The sequence below is a fragment of the Vulpes lagopus genome, chromosome 24 (assembly GCF_018345385.1).
Source record: "Vulpes lagopus strain Blue_001 chromosome 24, ASM1834538v1, whole genome shotgun sequence".
Classification (NCBI taxonomy): Eukaryota; Metazoa; Chordata; class Mammalia; order Carnivora; family Canidae; genus Vulpes; species Vulpes lagopus.
This window is the reverse complement of record NC_054847.1, coordinates 45,806,168-45,823,769: the sequence shown is the minus strand read 5'-3', so window position 1 is coordinate 45,823,769 and position 17,602 is coordinate 45,806,168. Positions and strand designations below refer to the sequence as shown.

The window sequence follows — 17,602 nt, the reverse complement described above, 5'->3', positions numbered from 1 at the left end:
CCTGAACTCTCAGCTCAATCCTTGATCTTGATTCTATGTCTGAACCACTGGACCAAGTGTTTATTCCCACTATCCTTGAGGTTTAAACATGAATATTCCCAAAGGACTTTGACTCAAACTTTTCTGAGTTGCTTTTTTTTTTTTTTCCCCTGCTATAAGAAGGCAGCTCTAAACCATTTTACACACAACCCCATCTGACTCCTAATACTGGCTCCCAGCAGGGGCGGTTATTCTCTTATATCATTTATTCTGTTTTTCCTTGTTCTCCCACAAAATGAAGCATGATTCCTGATCCCTGGGAATCAAGGTATGACAGGTCTTATGAACTAATGACCCAATGGAATGACAAGAAACAAATGGTTGCATGGAAACATGTTTATTTTTTATATATGTTTGCAATTTTACATTAGTTATAGACACATCTATGTAATAATAATGCTAGAAATACATATATATTTCAATGCTTTCTTCTAAGTATTTATTATAAAAGGGCATGGAAGGGCAACTACTCATCCCTCATTATACAAACAAGTAAATGCATATTTTAGAAAAATAACTGATCACTCGCTTCTGTAACTATATCAGTTACATAAAACTGACAGTGAACAATAATTAAAACCATTATATAAAATAATAAATAATACAATTAAAGTTAATGCTATAAAATAAACCCATAGTAAGGAAGACCTAACTGGGACATCCTTCTACTTACGAGAACAAATGATTAGTCAGCTTTGCAATGCTAAGGTGGATAGTTGTCTAGTTATTTCTGTACTTATCATTAGTGTGTAGTAGAAGTTATTCAGAAAAGAGCAGAAATGTGTAGAAAAAAAGTCTCTAAATTTTTGGCACTCATCACAATTCTGAGGCTTACAGCTCATACTACAAAATCCTGTGCAGAAACAGAACTTTTCAATTTTGGGGTGAGACAAGCCTGCCAAAAAAGAGGATGCTCTTGGTGATTTTGTGCATGATAAGGAAGAGGAAAGGATGGTCTGCCACAAACTGTGGGCCTCCGTGGCCAGTTCTCCCTGACAGAGTGGCCCCAGTGCCAGCAGCTGCTTCCGTGCCCTCCTCGTTCACATCAACTGTGGCTTGATGGAACACTTGGGACAGAAACAGGTCATTTGTGTTGGACATTCCTGAGAAATTGGCCTGGCCTTGGCTGAAGGCTTCCTCCATGCCCATGTTCCTGAGAATGGATCTGAGTTCATAGCGCTCCTCTAATTTGAACTGGGGGAGGTACACCTCCACATTATCTTCGGCCATCATGTCTTTGCTGGTCCACTTAATGAATTTGTCATAGGTTATTTCACTTTCCAGCTACAAATTAAAACATTAAAAAGTGCTCAGAAAAGAAGGCAAATAACTTAAAAATATCATGTTAAAAATCAATGACTTTAACTTTACCATATGGTGGGTGATATAAAAATTTTATACACCGGTAAAATTTTTGCATGAATGTAGCACATATGACATATGTTAACGGTCTAAATTAAACTTTGAGACATGAACATTTATTATCAACCAATTCACATGTTTCTGTGAGGTGCTGCACACCATTTTCTATGCCTGTAGACATGTTTGTCATGAAAGGTAAGTTTAGCTGCAGAGGTTTAAAACAATACAAGCTGGAATGGCTTACCAACTCCAAGCCAGTGGACACATCAGCAATTTCGTCTGGAAGCAACAAGAACATGCTGATGTTTCCAGCATATGGGAGTTCTAGAATCTGAGTCTTCAGGTCCTCTATGTATCCAATGTTCAGGTCTGCATGCAAGTACATCATCTGTACAGGAACGCGCTGAGTCTAAAATTATTAAAAAGTAAATTATGAAAGTCGATATTAAGATGTCAGGAGATCTATAATTAGACATAAAAGAGAAATAGGTTCTGCTTTAGTATTGAAGAAGTATCTTCTTAAAAATCAACAAAATAAACTATTTATACCCTCACAGCTGCTCTGATCTTATTAGCTTTATCATGATTACATCTATTATTTAGATGGACAATAATAATAATTATAATAATACTAAAATATTTGTTCAGCACCTGCCATGGGCCAAGAACTCTGCAAAATCTCATTGAATCCTTACAATAGTCAAATTCCACTGATCAAAAAATGGAATCCATGGAAGATAAATATCAGTAGAACCTTAGTGTAGAACCTACATCTGCATCCAGAATTATGTAATTCTAAAGCCCATGGTCTCAACATTACTCATACAGCCTCTCAGAAAATTACTGAGTGGTACTCGGTAACTTGAGTCAACCAACTGTTCAAAGTGCATAATTTATGACTAACAAGTCATGTAGGAGCATGAGTGGTCTCTAATTTTTTTTCTCTGTCTTGGCCAAGGTCTTAAATATATGTTAGGAAAAGTCCATCTTGTCTCATACCGCGTTCACACGGAAAGGATAAAGTCCATTTAATTTCTTCTCAAATGGAGTCTTCCATTTTCCTTTGAAGTAGACAGCATTCACCAGGACCATCTTGGTGTCCCCATCTACAGAACCTTCAGGTAACAAGTCTGGGATTTTGCCTACAGAAAACATGACACATGTTTAGGTTTCATGACCAAGAACTGCGACGTTATTATGATTTGAATCTTTTGAGTCCCCATCAAACTCAGCATGTACATTTGTCAGATTCTGCAGAGGTAATGACCTCAAGCTAAAGTTTTTCTCCCAATGTATCTAAAGCATAAGTAAAGCAGACTACATTTCTTGGAAGGCTTGCAAAGTCCAAGAGAAAATGAAGAAGTAATGCATCTAAAATTTAGAATGCCTATCAAGGGATCCCTGGGTGGCGCAGCGGTTTGGCGCCTGCCTTTGGCTCAGGGCGCGATCCTGGAGACCCGGGATCGAATCCCATGTCGGGCTCCTGGTGCATGGAGCCTGCTTCTCCCTCTGCCTGTGTCTCTGCCTCTCTCTCTCTCTCCCTCTCTGTGACTATCGTAAATAAATAATAATAAAAAAAAAATTTAGAATGCCTATCAAACTGGAAAATTTTCACCTCCTTTTTTGTTGTTTTCTCAAAGTTTCTCAAAGTTTAGAGCTCCTTCTAGATCTGATCCAGACAATCTATGAGTCTAACCCACTGACTCATTCAAAAACTTTTTTTTTTTTTTTTTTAAGTCATGCTACACCTACAGCAGAAGTCAGGCAGATACAAGAGAGGAGAAAGGAAGAACTGCCCTGGAGGGAAGAGAATGTTGGAAGAGGTGTTCAAAATAAGCAGTGAAACAATGTGTCAGAAATTCTACAACAGAATGCAAAGTACTTTGGCAGTGCAGAGAAGGGAGTACATGAGCATGCCAGGGAAGGAAGGGTCTCAGAAATTATCACATCCAAGTGTGATAGTTAACAACAACAACAACAAAATGGCTTAAGAAACAGCCCGTGTATAGTAAATACCTGCTCTATAATTTTTCAAAGGCTCAAATACATCATTTTACTTAATCCTCATAACTATTCTGTTGGGGTCTCAGTAGTGTCATTTTACACAAAAAGACCCCCTGCTGAGAAAGGTTAGCAACCTCGTCAAGCTCACAAACTGGTAAACTGGTCAGGCTTGTGTGCCCACCTCCACTGCTACCAATCCTACCGACAGATACAAGACTAATACAAAGGTCAATGTAATCTGACCAGCTTCCATAGATTCATCATTATATCCCCAGTCAACTGAAATTCTTGGAGACTTATAGATCAATGGAACAGAATAGAGAACCCAGAAATGGGCCCTCAACTCTATGGTCAACTAATATTCAACAAAGCAGGAAAGACTATCCATTGGAAAAAGGACAGTCTCTTCAATAAATGGTGCTGAGAAAATTGGGCAGCCACATGCAGAAGAATGAAACTAGACCATTCTCTTACACCAACACAAAGATAAACTCAAAATGGATGAAAGATCTAAATATGAGACAAAAATCCATCCAAATCCAAGAGGAGAACACAGACAACACCCTTTCTGAACTTGGCCACAGGAACTTCTTGCAAGATACATCTATGAAGGCAAGGGAAACAAAAGCAAAAATGAACTTTTGGGACATCATCAAGATAAAATGCTTCTGCACAGCAAAAGAAATGGTCAACAAAACAAAAAGCCTACAGAACGGGAGAAGATATTTGCAAATGACCTATCATATAAAAGGCTGGTATCCAAGATCTATAAAGAACTTATTAAACTCAACAGCAAAGAAATAAACAATCCAATCATGAAATGAATTGGCAAAAGACATGAAGAGAAATCTCACAGAGGAAGACATAGACATGGCCAACACGCATATGAGAAAATGTTCTATATCACGTGCCATCAGGAAAATATAAATCAAAACCACAATGAGATACCACCTCACACCAGTGAGAATGGTGAAAATTAACAAGACAGGAAACAACACATGTTGGAGAGGATGTGGAGGAAGGGGAACCCTCTTGCACCATTGGTGGGAATGTGAACTGGTGCAGCCACTCTGGAAAACTGTGTGGAGGTTCCTCAAAGAGTTAAAAATAGAGCTGCCCTACGACCCAGCAATTGTTCTGCTGAGATTTACCCCAAAGGTACAGATGCAGTGAAATGCTAAGACACCTGCACCCTAATGTTCACAGCAGCAATGTCCACAATGGCCAAACTGTGGAAGGAGCCTCGGTGTCCATCAACAGAAGATGTGGTATATGTATATAATGGGATATTACTCAGTCATTGGAAACAACGAATACCCACCATTTGCTTGGACGTGGGTGGAACTGGAGGGTATTATGCTGAGTGAAGTAAGTCAATCGGAGAAGTACAATTATATGGTTTCACTCATATGAAGAATATAAATATAGTGAAAGGGATTAGAGGGGAAAGGAGAGAAAACAAGTGGGAAATATCAGAAAGGGAGACAGAACATGAGAGACTCCTAACTCTGGGAAACGAACAAGGGGTAGTGGAAGGGGAGGTGGGCGGGGGGATGGGGTGACTGGGTGACAGGCACTGAGGGGTGCAGTTGACAGGATGAGCACTGGGTGTTATACTATATGTTGGCAAATAGAACTCCAATAAAAAATATTCAGAAAAAAGAAAGAAAAGAAAAGAAAAGAAAAGAAATTCTTGGTGACTAATGACAATTCCTATGGCTTCACTTAACTTTGTGACGTGAATGACAGCACTAATGTGATCATCACAAATAAAGTAGACAATTCCCTCAAATTATTATAAAATATGGTAAAGCAGTCAGCCCAGGGGACCACGAGGCATTCTGGCAACACAACTGTTTCCTTCACGGCCACTGAAGACAATGCGTAAAGAGAAAAAAGAATTGGTGCTGTTCTCAGAAAAGCAGAACCTCCACATCTCTTGAATGTTGCAGCTTTTACTTTCACTTCTGCTAACCTTCACTTTCCCTCATTCCTCTGTGTCTGTGGTTTGTCAGTATTTTAGGACAGTAATTGCAAAATCTGTTATAGAAATGAAGAACAAAAGTAATCAACTATTTTCAGAGGAACAGAAATATTTTATAAATTCTACAGAACTCAGTTCATGTGTTGTTTCCCATTATGGGCGCCAAGAAACCAAGACACCAAACTATTGCTTGAAACAAAGTTTTAAAACATAGTAGTTACATGAAAATTTACTTCCTGCCTAAATTGTCTAACAGACTCTTTAAACACCCAAATGAAGAATTCAGAATTAGACTAAGGATCGAACAAGAGGAACCCCCACTTTCACCACTAACTGGTAGTGGGATCGTGAATGAGCCAGTTAACCCCTCAGGAACTCGGGGTCCAACAAAAAAAAGGGGCAAATTTGGGTAAATTATCTCCAAGGACCTTTCTGTCCTATCAGCTCATAAATCTATGGAATACCCAAGCAATTCACCTTTGCAGTAATCTCTATATTTTTCTTCTTAGAAATTTGTCTACATGTTGCTAGTCAGCAGTTACTTATTTAAGTCCTATTATTCTACCTGGAGATTTGGAAGAATGAAGGATTTTCTTGATCGGTCAAAGGCTGTGCTAATTTTTGTGGGGACACAGGAGAAGGGTGACATATTGCCCTTATCCTCAAATTATTATAGTCTATATGGGATGGCAAGGCAAGCAAAATAAAATCAGTTCAGTCACAGTTGAAGGCTGTACAAAGCAAATGTTTAACAGGAGTCATGAAGCTGACAAAGCTCCAGAAGAGTGGAGAAGAGGCTGGGAGATACCGCTAAGAAAGGCTAGGACTCTGGTGAACCCCTTAAACTCTGAAGTTAGGGAATGCCGAAAAAGTAAGCCTGGATGGAAGTAGCAGCTGACATGCCATGGAGAGCTGGGGAGCCAGCAGTCATCAAGCACAGTCGGTTGGATTATTAAGAATTCAAAAGTCAGGGTGAAGAGTAAGATCCTCTGCAGAGGCCAGCTGGAGGGCAGTGAAGTTGTTCCCATGTGGGGACGTTGGGGACATAGTGACAGCATGACAAGTGCGTGACTTCGCCTCTGCAGTCTCATCCCCTCCCTTGTGCTTTACATTCAAGTCCAGCCAGTCTCTACTCCTTGCCCCAGAGGGCCAAGCTCCCTCACCTCTGCATCCTGGAACAACTGAGCCCTCTGTCTGGAACTCTCTCCCTGAGCCTCACCAGCTGCAGCCCATTCTCGTAATCACAACATAAACACTTCTCATTTCCAGAAGACCCTTCCTGTCATTACATTGGAGGCAAGGGCCTTTCTCGTGTGCCCCCATAAAAGCACGTATGACCACCTTGCAGCCATGGCCGATTGAACTGAACACCTCCCCTAGCCGTGAGTTCTAGGTTGGCGGGGTTGTCTCCTTTCCATTTTTATCCTCCTTTGCGTGCACGGTGCCTGGCTCTTGTAAGTGCTGGATAAACCATTGCTGACTGAAGGATTGAATTCAGTAACAATGAATGGATGACTTAATTAAGTTTGAGTCCTGGTAAAAACCACATGGTGAGACAGGAGCCCATGAAAGAAGTAGGGGTAGGGACATGAGCTGCACCAGCAGGGACCTAAAGACCTCACAGCAGATTGGCTGTGAATGGTGAATACCAGTTAAAATACTTTTCTGATCCTGCCTCTTCCATTGCCAGTGGTCTCGCACCACTTACTCAAGGGGGGGGGGGGGGGGAGGAACACATCTTCTTTCTTTGTTTTTGTCCACACCGGACATACAGCACAATTATTTCAACACTGGTATTTCCTGCCTTGGAAATCCTCTCTGCCTGCCCTCATCTTCCATTCTTAGGTAATATCCAAAATCAGATTAGTAAGTACGGAACAGATGTCTTCCTGCAGGAGGCCTCAACTATCCTTCCTCACTTAGAACACCACTCAGTTGAACAAGAATAAGGCTGCACTAGCCGAAGTAACCACGGTTGGGTGAATTTTAAGGGAGTTAGGGCTAAGGGCGGGGAATGATTTCTTTAAAAAATTAGATGGGAGGTTTCTAACTGAAAAGAACAGGAAATATTGCTTTGGTTGTACCTTTGGTTTGAGTCTTGACCCAGGAATTTATCTTTTTTCGGGTTTCTTCAGCACATTCTAGGAAGTCCACTGCCTGGGGTTCTGTGGAGTAGTATTTCTTGGAGAGTCGCATATATTCCTTTAAAGCAAGAAATAGGCAAAAGGTGACACAGAATATACACTGAACAAGACTTGGTGTCATTGTAAATCATGGGCTCCCTGCCCAAGACTTGGGGGGAGAGATGGGGGGCCCGAGATAGGGGAAGGGGGGCTGGGAGGCTGAAAGAGGAAACGGTGTGGATTATGCGTGCTCCCGGGACCCCCTTGCCCACACTCATTTGCACTCCTGCACTGTGCACTACGGCCACTGGGTAGGAGGGGAAGGCTGGGCTCGCGGGAAGGCTCGGGAAACCAGCGCTCCCCCAGCGCCAGCGCTCGCTGTGCACGCGGGGCTTCTGCAGCGGCGGAGGGAGCGCCCACCACGGAGCATGCGCAGCGGCTGCCGTGACCCAGGGCGCGGGATCGCCGCTCTCTCAGCCTGGAGGGTCGCTGCACGTCGTCGGGTGGGGGCCCCGCCACTGCAGCTACAGGCTTCACTCACTTCCTTGAACCTCGCAGTCTTCTCTCCGAACAGCTTGTTGACGCTCTCCAGTAAGTACTCCCCTGAGGCTGCGCTGACTGCGGCGCTGAGGGAGCTGAAGGCCGAGTGGAGTGCGGCTCCCGCTTGGGCCTTAAACACAGACGAGGCGCTCTTTAGAGAACACAGGACGCCCAGCAGGATTATTTGTTAAGCAAACTTTTTTTTTAATGCCACAATGAAATGCTGTATTAATGCATACTTTGAATTTTCTTTTCTTTTTCTAAAGATTTTATTCATTTATTCATGAGAGACACACAGAGAGAGGCAGAGGCACAGGCAGAGGAAGAAGCAAGCTCCATGCAAGGAGCCCGACGTGGGACTCGATCCCGTGACCCCAGGATCACCCCCTGGGCTGAAGGCCGACGCTCAACCACTGAGCCACCCACGTGCCCCTACTTATTTTCTGACACTTTAGAGGAATCTCTGAGGAAACGTTTTCGGTGTAGTGCATGAAAACTCCTAAGGTAAGGTTTTCCTTGTTTCAGACTTAGCTGCACCTACAGATTGTGTTTAACCAGCAAGTGACCAACATCCTAGAAGAAAGTGAGGCGTCTTTGAGGAGTTCCTAAACCTCAGGGTCTCTAAGGAATTTTATTCTATTAAAACGTTACCTTAGAAATGTTTTAGAAAAAGTTAATATATATAAAAAAAGAAAAAGTTAAAAAAAATTGTAAAAAAAGAAAAAGTTAATATAACAGCTGAAAGTATCCACTTTATAACTAAAGGGTGGTCTGTGCAGTGGGAAATCTGGGTTCTAGGAAGCCACGAGAATGCGGGTGGCTTCCAGTCCGCTCCCCCCGCCCCCCCATTTGTAAGCGTGATGACAGATCCCCGGGGCCCTACAGATGGGCTGCCGGGAGTCACAGGAGGCCTGACTGAGCCTCCATACTGAAGAGGCCTTCTCCACCTCCTCTGGCCCATGATTCCCTGGGCAACAGGCCATTGGAGCAGCCTTCCAAGAAGGAAGCTATGCAGGATCCCACTCCCCCCTCCAGCCCATGAACATATTATGGAAGTTGCTAATCAGTAGGAGTATATCTATACCCAATTTCTGTAAGTTATCTGGATAGCTGGTGCTGAAGGAAGTAGAGTACCAAGAAGAGATATTGGTACCTGAGATAGGTGAGAAATAGATACATATGTATATACATACAGGGACAGGTGATAAATAGGTAAATAGAGGGGCTGGAGAGGGATATCTGAGGGTCATGGTCTCTCATGACGTCATCCCATTCCTCAATTGTTTGTCACTCTTTACCTTCTCCCACCTGGAAATCTACATCCGGGCATGTGCATGCTCATTGCCACAATGGTTTCAGAATGAATTGCACATCCCCAACCAGCGGCAGAGCAGTGTGATCGAATTTAGAAACAGTTCTGGCCTAAAAGCCATGAAGCCTAGGTTCTCCTCCACCCCGCCACCCCCCCGCCCATACTTATCAGTGTGCTCAGAGGATATTTATTTAAGGGCTCTGAGTCTTTGTTTTCTTTCTATGAATGGAGGAAGTTGTACTAGGTTCTTTCCCTGTCTTCCACGGTGACTTTAAGATGAGAAGATTCTAGAAATAAAATGCAAAATAAATTATGAACCGATGAGTTAGATACCTGTGAAATAGCCTCAGGATAAGGGCTCTTCTGGATCTGCTGCATGAGTTCACAACCTGTAAGGTTTTCTGGGGTCACAGGGGTCTCAGGGGCTCCAACTTTGTCAAACTGAAACACCTATAATTGGAATTAGACAGAACACAGTTAATTGTATCCTTTCCTGCCAGATTATTCACCTTAAAACCAGCAGCTCTCAGGTATCTCTTAGTGGTCCTGTCTACTTCCCTGCCTTTGTGTCTCGGGAACAAGCAGATACTCTTTATACATAATATGTAAGTGTCAGCAACTGGAATTTTCCTCACAGGAAACAGCTTGAGTTATTTTATACAATCCATAGACTGGCCATTTAGACAACACTTTGTTATTATGAGGTGATTTACAATCTCTTCACTAAATTATCTAAATTATCATCCAACCCATAAATGGCCTTGATAAAAAATGCCAGTATTGTGAAGAAAGTAATAAGATTAGCTCATGACCTTGTATTTCTTTGTCTTGTCAATGGCCTTACATATTATACACTTTTCATCTGTCAAAAGTCAGTTTAAGCATAAAAACGGTTATTCAATATGAACAGGGATCACATAAAATATTTGCACATACCGTATTACACATGGAAACCAACATCTATGTGGGGGACAGGCAACAGGGGTCAGATGACATATAGACAATCTTTATATTGTGAGTGGCAGATCCAGAAAACACAGGGAAGGTGTGCAGGTGAAGGCTGGCCCCTAGGAAGCTGCCTCAGGCTCCTTCCCAAAATTACAGCTTCCCAGCCTGGCCTCTCCAGTCTCAGCACCCCCACGCTGGCCCTGCACCCAGGCCTTCCCCCAACCTCCAACATCCTCTGGGTCTTGCTGGTCCTGCGGGACATCCCTTGGGGGGCCCAGGGTGAGGAGGAACTTATCTGGTAACTAGATTGATGGTGGGGACTCTGCTAACAAAGGAAAAGTAGGCTTGCCCAGCCAGGCAGTGAGTTTCTGGGTTGGCAGGAAAGGTGTCAGGCGTTGTGAGATCTTTCTCAGCTCATCAAATTATATATCAAGTGGCCCTACTCTGCCCCTACATAAGGGAAGAATATTTCCTGAAGCAGCTTTTCTGCTTTTCATCCCCTCAAAGGAAGTTGATGCTTAAATCAGGAGTCTCCTGGCTAGCACCAAAGCCTTCCTGAATCATTGCAAAGCCTTCCTGAATCATTGCAAAGCCTTCCTGGATCATTGCAAAAGCCCCCACAGAAATGGGGGATGGGGGGGCCCTGGGTCATGTGGAGGCCACAAGATAGAGGCAGGCACAGTGCCCAGACAAGCAGCTGAGCCCGGGCAGGTCTGGGGCCTCATCCAGAACATAAGAGCTGGGAGGACCACTCCTTGTGCACACCAATCTCTTACAGACTTGTGTGCTCTAGGAGTTCATCTCCTTTATGTATTCATTGTCTCCACTTCCACACTATCACTTGCCCAGCAACACTGAGTCCCAGCTATGTGGCCTCTCCCTGGTCTGTAAGATGAATGTGGGGATCATAGCCTCTGTTTCACAGGCTCGTGCATCATATGGGCAAATTCACAAAACGCTCCTCAAAAGGTGCCTGGCGAAGGCGCTGAGGAGCACAAGCTGCTAGAACAGGTACAGCTACCAGGCGCTCTATGGGTTATCTCTAATCTGCACAACCATCATGCAGGCTGGGCATTTGCATTCTCACTTTGTAGATGGGAAAGCTGAGCCTCAGACCATGCCTTCCCTCACACACCTAGTAGGAATGCCAAAGCCACCACTCAACACTGCTTGGGCTGTCCCAAAGTCCATACTTCCTCCAAGCCAGCGAGCCTCTCTTTTCCTTTCAATAGGGAGTTAACCCAATTTTCCCTTGAATTGTAAAATCAGCACAGGCAGCAGAGTTATAGGAAAACAATATGACATCTTTGCATAGACCCACGTGCTTCAAGCTCTTTCCAGATACGGAAAAGCTGGCTGGACCCGGAGTGACCAATATGTTCCTTTGCCTCTGGTATCAACATTTATTTGTTTTTTTAATTTAGCACCCTACCCTACCTCATTTGTCATCCCCCCCCCCCTCAAATAACATTGCTTCTGATTCCTTTACATTTAAAAAATCAAGATCCTGATGTTTTCTAAAACTCACCATGCAGTTCACGTTTTCTTTTCTCCAAGGGGAAGAGAACAAAGGGGAAGGAGTGTTGCCACATGGTGCTGGTATTAGAGTTGAGCAACTGTTTCGTTGTAAGCCTTGATGTTTAAACTTCCACACACACAGGGAGTGAAGGCTTTTACCTCCCTTCCTCCTGCAGTGAGACTGGCCAACACCCCCCCCCCCCCCCCCCCCAGTGAACCACCTCATAAGAGGCAGGTTGTAAATGGGTCACTGTGCACCAGCGAGGGATGTATGCATCAGGTAGGGTTCTCATGGGAAACCCAAAAGTGGCTGGAGGCATTTTGGTGTAACTGAACACACAGTGTGTACCCGTGAGAAAGCAGAGCCTGTACTGTGAGCATACAACGTCAGTGTTTGTCGCTACATGAATCCGAAAGAATCATTAGATGATTACCTTATCTGGCTCCCTGACCTGGGACATAACAGGAACGTGTGCATTTTAAATGTGCTGAATGCATCTCATGGGAGCACTGAAGTATGTGGTGGAAGCAGGTCAATGGATTTCTAAGGCCCTGGGTCCAGTCCCCTGACTGAGTCCCTTCACAGAGTCCTTCCACCAATACCTCACGATGCTGCCCCACATCCTGTCCACCCTGATTTTGAAAACTGGCCATCATGCCAGCCCCTCATTTTGTTGATGTGACCTCACAGAGTTGATAGCATGGCTGGGGCCCTCTGAAGTAACGCTGCTCTCCTTGCATCTTCAACAGTGTGGTGACCACAGCTCTTCACGAAAAGCTCTTAAAACCAAAGGAGAAATTCTTTACATGTGTGGGGAGCAAACACAGCCCAGTGGGAGAGGCACAGAAGGAGCCTGAATGGACTAGGCATCAGGAAACCGTAGGAGACCCTGGCAGGTGCGCCATTCACGCTGCTAGGCTTCCCTCTATAAGATGATGCTTGTCTTAAAACCAAATGAGATAAAGCATGCAAAATACTTTGAAAAGTATAAATATAATCTTATAAAATGTAAGACATGGTCCCTATTTCCAGCCTTGTGGGATAAGAAAGATGCAGTATGCCTTCTGCTATCCACAGTTGAGAGTTTTTGTGGTTTAGCTATTTTGCATATTTGAATCTAGAGAACTTGTGTTGTAATAGCATGTGACAACCATCGACCTTGATAACATCAAGCTGTCTGAAGCATGAAATTACAATTCTACTCTTCCATTCAGGTGGGACCCAGTCCTAATTTGGAGCTTTAATAGACACTCACCTTGGCCATCTGGTCTGCAGTTTTTCCCCTGGCACCCAGGTAGACCATGGCTATGGTGGATGAGATGCTCCATGGAGAGAAGAAGAGATTCGGGGTGGCACTAGTATTTGCCAGATGCTTGAAAATATTGAGGGCGAAGATGGTGTTTGCCACATAAAGGTCTTCCATTGTTTCAATCTGGAAGGAAAGCAAGGAAGAAAAAAGCTCTAAAAGATGACAACATTTTGGGTCATGTCAGCCAAGTAGTACAGGTGTACCCTGCACAGGACAGGGCTTCCCTCTCTGTTCTTCCTTCATGGGACAACATGAAGTAGAGCCTGGATGGCATCATGGTCCTATGACCTGTGCAGCCTTATAGGGCTCCACACTTGGTGCGATGCTCTGCTGTCACCAACTTAAAATTCTTGATAATTTTGAACAAGGGGCTCTGCATTTTCCTTTTGCACTGGATCCTGTGAACTATGTAGTTGATCCTGAGATGCAACAAACAGTTAAATGATGAGTAGGGACGTTCCATATAATAACCATAATAACAGCAATGACAATAAATAGCATTCATTAGATTCTTACTACACAACAGATGCTGTTCTAAACATTTTACCAACCATTTAATTCTTGCCAAAACCCTATGTGAAAGGCGTTGCTATTCATGTTCTACGAAGGAAGAAACTACAGCACAGAGGATCAGAAAAGTGACCAGTGTCACCCAGCTATAAGGGGCAGGAGGCATGGAAGCCAGGTGGGTGGCCTCCAGGGTCATGATTTCAACCTCTGCTGCATCTGCAAATATCAGGGACCCACATGGGCAAATACACACCTATTCAAACATATGCCACATGCACACATATTATTGTTGGTCCCTGGTGAGATTGTCAATTCTTTCAGATTCCCTGTTTCTAAGAGTGTCTCAGATTCATCATCTGAGGGTTGGTTTTTTACCCAGCTCCTATCTCCTGTACCACTCCCCCCCCACACACACACACACATATCCATCAATGGCCTGCAGTGAAACAGCTTCCTATATTATGAGGGGCCATGCTGGAAACGCCACCTGCTTCTCCTGCCACCCCCAGCAGGGCAATCCATTGCAGCACTGCGGGGATCATACGTACACACACCCTGTCACCACCTGAAGATAAAGGACAGACACACCTTCCATGACCCAAGTCTCTGTGTGAAGCGGAATGCGGGGACACACCCAAGGTATGCATGGGTATCTGTTGGTACTGGCCAGTGATCATTCTCTGGCTGTGTGTTATGCTTTCAATGTGGCTTAAACCACACCCTATAATTACCAAAATATATAAATATACCAAATGACGCTGACACTCAGCATCCTACAGGAAACTTTGTGACAGTGGCTTCCCAGAGCTGAGGAGAGGCTGGGGGAGGTTCCAAGGTGAAGGACGTCCTGCATCTGTAGGGCTTGGCTCACTCAGCAGGCTTCCTGGCAAGCGCCAGCTCCCACGTCCCTCCCTAATCCAGGCTGTCTTAGGTGAACACTTGGCTCATGACCACTTTTTAAGAAAATCGTTGCAATTTGGATCAAAATGGCTCATGTGAAATACCACCCAATTGTATTTTAGCAAGACAAAATTGTGAATTAAGCAAAATTTGTCCCTGAAGCTACCTCTTCTCATTCAATCCTCACAGGATCTATAAAAGGTAGGTACTGTTATCTTCATTTTATAGGTAACCTTCTGATGCGCAGAGAGATTAAGTAACTTGCATAAGGTCACAGAGCTTCTATGGATGATGCAGGGATTGAAGCCTAGGTCTGCTGCAGGAACCCACTCGACCCACTGCCTCTCCTGCTGGAGGTGAACTTCACTATTATGTGTAAGAGTTTAGGCAGCTTACTAGCTTGAGAAATGCTAGAAAGAGGAAACAAAAATAGGAAGGTAGTAAGTCCACAATGCTCCTAGAAGGCTTATTAAGTAGGGGGAACAAAAAAACCACTATTGTATTTTCTTGTTTCATCACAGAGATTAGGTTAACTTGGGTGACTCAGACATTTGTTTCCTCGTCCTTCTACTGATTTAAAATTGTCTTTATATTAACTAGTCTTACTGGGCAGATTGTTTTTGTAAGTTATCTCAGTAACATTTTGGAAACAAATTGAGAATTAATTTCATAAATAAAATACATCTCTATCCTCTTGTGAAAAAAAACTAATTAAAGATTCAGCCTCAGACGAGTAACTGTAGCCTTCTCCTAGACTGAATTCTTTATAGTATCCTGCGTAGTAGTAGGTCACTGACACTAACAAAATTTAAGTGTTAAAACAAGCTATTAGAGAGGCTTTTGATAGCTTTCTGGTGACTTTATAAATGAAACAAGTAAAGAAGGACAGAATTAAATTGTCCCAGGTGCATTTACTTCTTTTAAAAATAGTCTATTTTTTATACTTTTAAGTAAGGTGCAATTAACTACATCTAACATTAAAAAATAAGATCTCATGTCTATATTGCAGTTACCAAATTCCTTCAGCAGCATTGTTTTCATTTAATTTGTGTCATTACTTGCTCAGGAAAACCTAGTAATTTCTTGTTATCAAAACCTGAAGATGCAGACTGCACAGCTAGTTAGCTTCAAAGCCTAGACCAAATCTCAGCCTTCTGATTCTGAGTCTGGCGCTTTTCACATGAAGTTTGAGAAGTTTGTTGTCTTAGAAATCTATGAAGGCACACGTATAGCATGTTTCCTCTCAGACAAGTCCATGCCTTACCTTTGGGTAGGAATCTGCCTGACACAATGTAAAATCAAAGTCACAGAATGGTGTCAAATAGCATAATTGCCCGAAACAGGTAACACCTGTTGTGAGTTTCTTACCACTCAAAATTTACAACTTCATTAACTTCCAGATATCATGCTGCTAATTAAGGTTTAATATTATCACGAGGTAGAATAAATGGAGAGCATATGTGGGGCTGGGCTTCTCATTGGCACTGGATGTTAGATTGGAGTTTGCTGTGGCATTTAAAACAATTTGTTTTGCGACTGCATAGTGCAAATATTTAGAAATTGACCACAAAAAATCAAAGAAAACAAAGAGGAAATAGTACCTTCAAGGAAATGTCCCATCCAAACTTAGTGCATTCTCTCCCCAATTAAAAGCAGTTCCTGTTATTTGATGACTTTCATAATGAATGAGTGTCTGTTTGGGGGCATTAAATTATTTATCGAACTATTACTTCAGTCAGTCCAACAACCAGTTTGGCAAATTTTTCTCTTCCATTAAATTGACCAATTATTGACTAAATTCAATAAATATAATGGGGTGTTCAATAGACCCAACCCAGATTGCTGCTGAATTTCTGCAATTTCTGACAGTTTTAGGTAAAGACGGTCATCCTTCTTATTTTTATTATATTTATATGATACTTATAGATTATTTTCATTGCTTAAATTACTGCATTTTAATGACATGTTAATTATATCAATTAATAATCGATATAGCCATTTCCACCCAGTTCAGTGTCAAAATCCTAGTCAGTAAAGTATATACATTTTCTAACCTGTTCGATAAAATCGACATCACCACTGATAGTGCACTTTGGTTAATGTTACACAGGCATCAGCTGGCTTCTGAGACTCAAGATTAAGCCTTACTATAAATTTAGGTCAACTCTTGAACTAAAATAGTTTCACTTAAAAATAATCTAAACAAGAAAACACCATGACATTTCTACTCATTTTCTAAAGACATCCCACACTTTAACTTTCATTATTAATAATACCAGTACAAAGGAAGAGGGGGGAAAATGAAAGCCTGTTTCACAGAGAGGCCACGGCCTCTGAAATACCTGGTTATTCCCGGAGGCGCTGCTGACAAGAAACCGTCCTCAGAGAGCTGTCAGTGCACACATGAAGAGGACTGGTTTTATAAAGCTCTGCCCCTCCCACACAACATTGTTTTTTTCTCTTTCTAATCTGTATCCTTTGAGTGATTCAACATTTTACTCAGAAAGACATCACTATTATAAAAATGCTTGTTTGCTAAGGCATCATTTAAGAAATTTGTCCAGAGGATGACATCATTCAGAAACCTAAGAATTTGGCAATACCTACACATGCCTGTTAAAATTAGCTAAAGTCTGTCAGCCCGTTTCAAGTGTCCCCCTCTATACCGGTGCCCAAGGACAGTGCCGAACTCGACAATAAGCCTTCTGTCATTGTGCAGGGATGGCCGATGGGCTCTTGGCAATATTTAAAAACAACAGAATCCATTCTCTCTGAGTCTAGACACCCCTGAAGTGACTCTTTGGGCATGGAAAGGAAAAGAGAACCACTATTTTTCTTTCTTGGAGATTCTCTATTTTAAATTGTCTTAGATATCTCAAACTATAATTTCCTAAATAATTCTGGGTTCCACCCTAATCTCCCGTCACCAACCACACCCAAAGAACTTTCTGTTTGCCCCTGTTTCCAATACAGATCTTATCTTTTATTATACAGAGAAAATCTGTGTACTTGATACTGACTTTTAATTTTAGGATCGTCATGTTGAAAACTT

General features: G+C 42.7%; 1 protein-coding gene across 1 annotated transcript; it reads right to left on the bottom strand.

Annotated features, from left to right (window-relative positions):
- Window positions 1-360: 360 nt before the first annotated feature.
- SERPINB2 (serpin family B member 2) lies at window positions 361-16,974 on the bottom strand. The gene is made up of 8 exons (XM_041739742.1): window positions 16,893-16,974; window positions 13,087-13,263; window positions 9,698-9,814; window positions 8,054-8,182; window positions 7,474-7,591; window positions 2,401-2,543; window positions 1,646-1,810; window positions 361-1,323 (listed from the first exon to the last, which is right to left on the bottom strand). The coding sequence occupies exons 2-8, from the start codon at window positions 13,252-13,254 to the stop codon at window positions 913-915; spliced, it is 1,251 nt and encodes a 416-aa protein (XP_041595676.1). The 5' UTR covers window positions 13,255-13,263; window positions 16,893-16,974; the 3' UTR covers window positions 361-912.
- Window positions 16,975-17,602: the final 628 nt, after the last annotated feature.

Excerpts from the sequence above, each read along its gene's own strand:
- SERPINB2 (XM_041739742.1), bottom strand. The coding sequence starts at position 13,254 with ATGGAAGACCTTTATGTGGCAAACACCATCTTCGCCCTCAATATTTTC. Across the intron at positions 9,815-13,086 it reads CTGCAGACCAGATGGCCAAG|GTGTTTCAGTTTGACAAAGT; the intron begins GTGAGTGTCTAT and ends TTCCAATTATAG. Across the intron at positions 8,183-9,697 it reads ATCCTGAGGCTATTTCACAG|GCCCAAGCGGGAGCCGCACT; the intron begins GTATCTAACTCA and ends TCTGTGTTTAAG.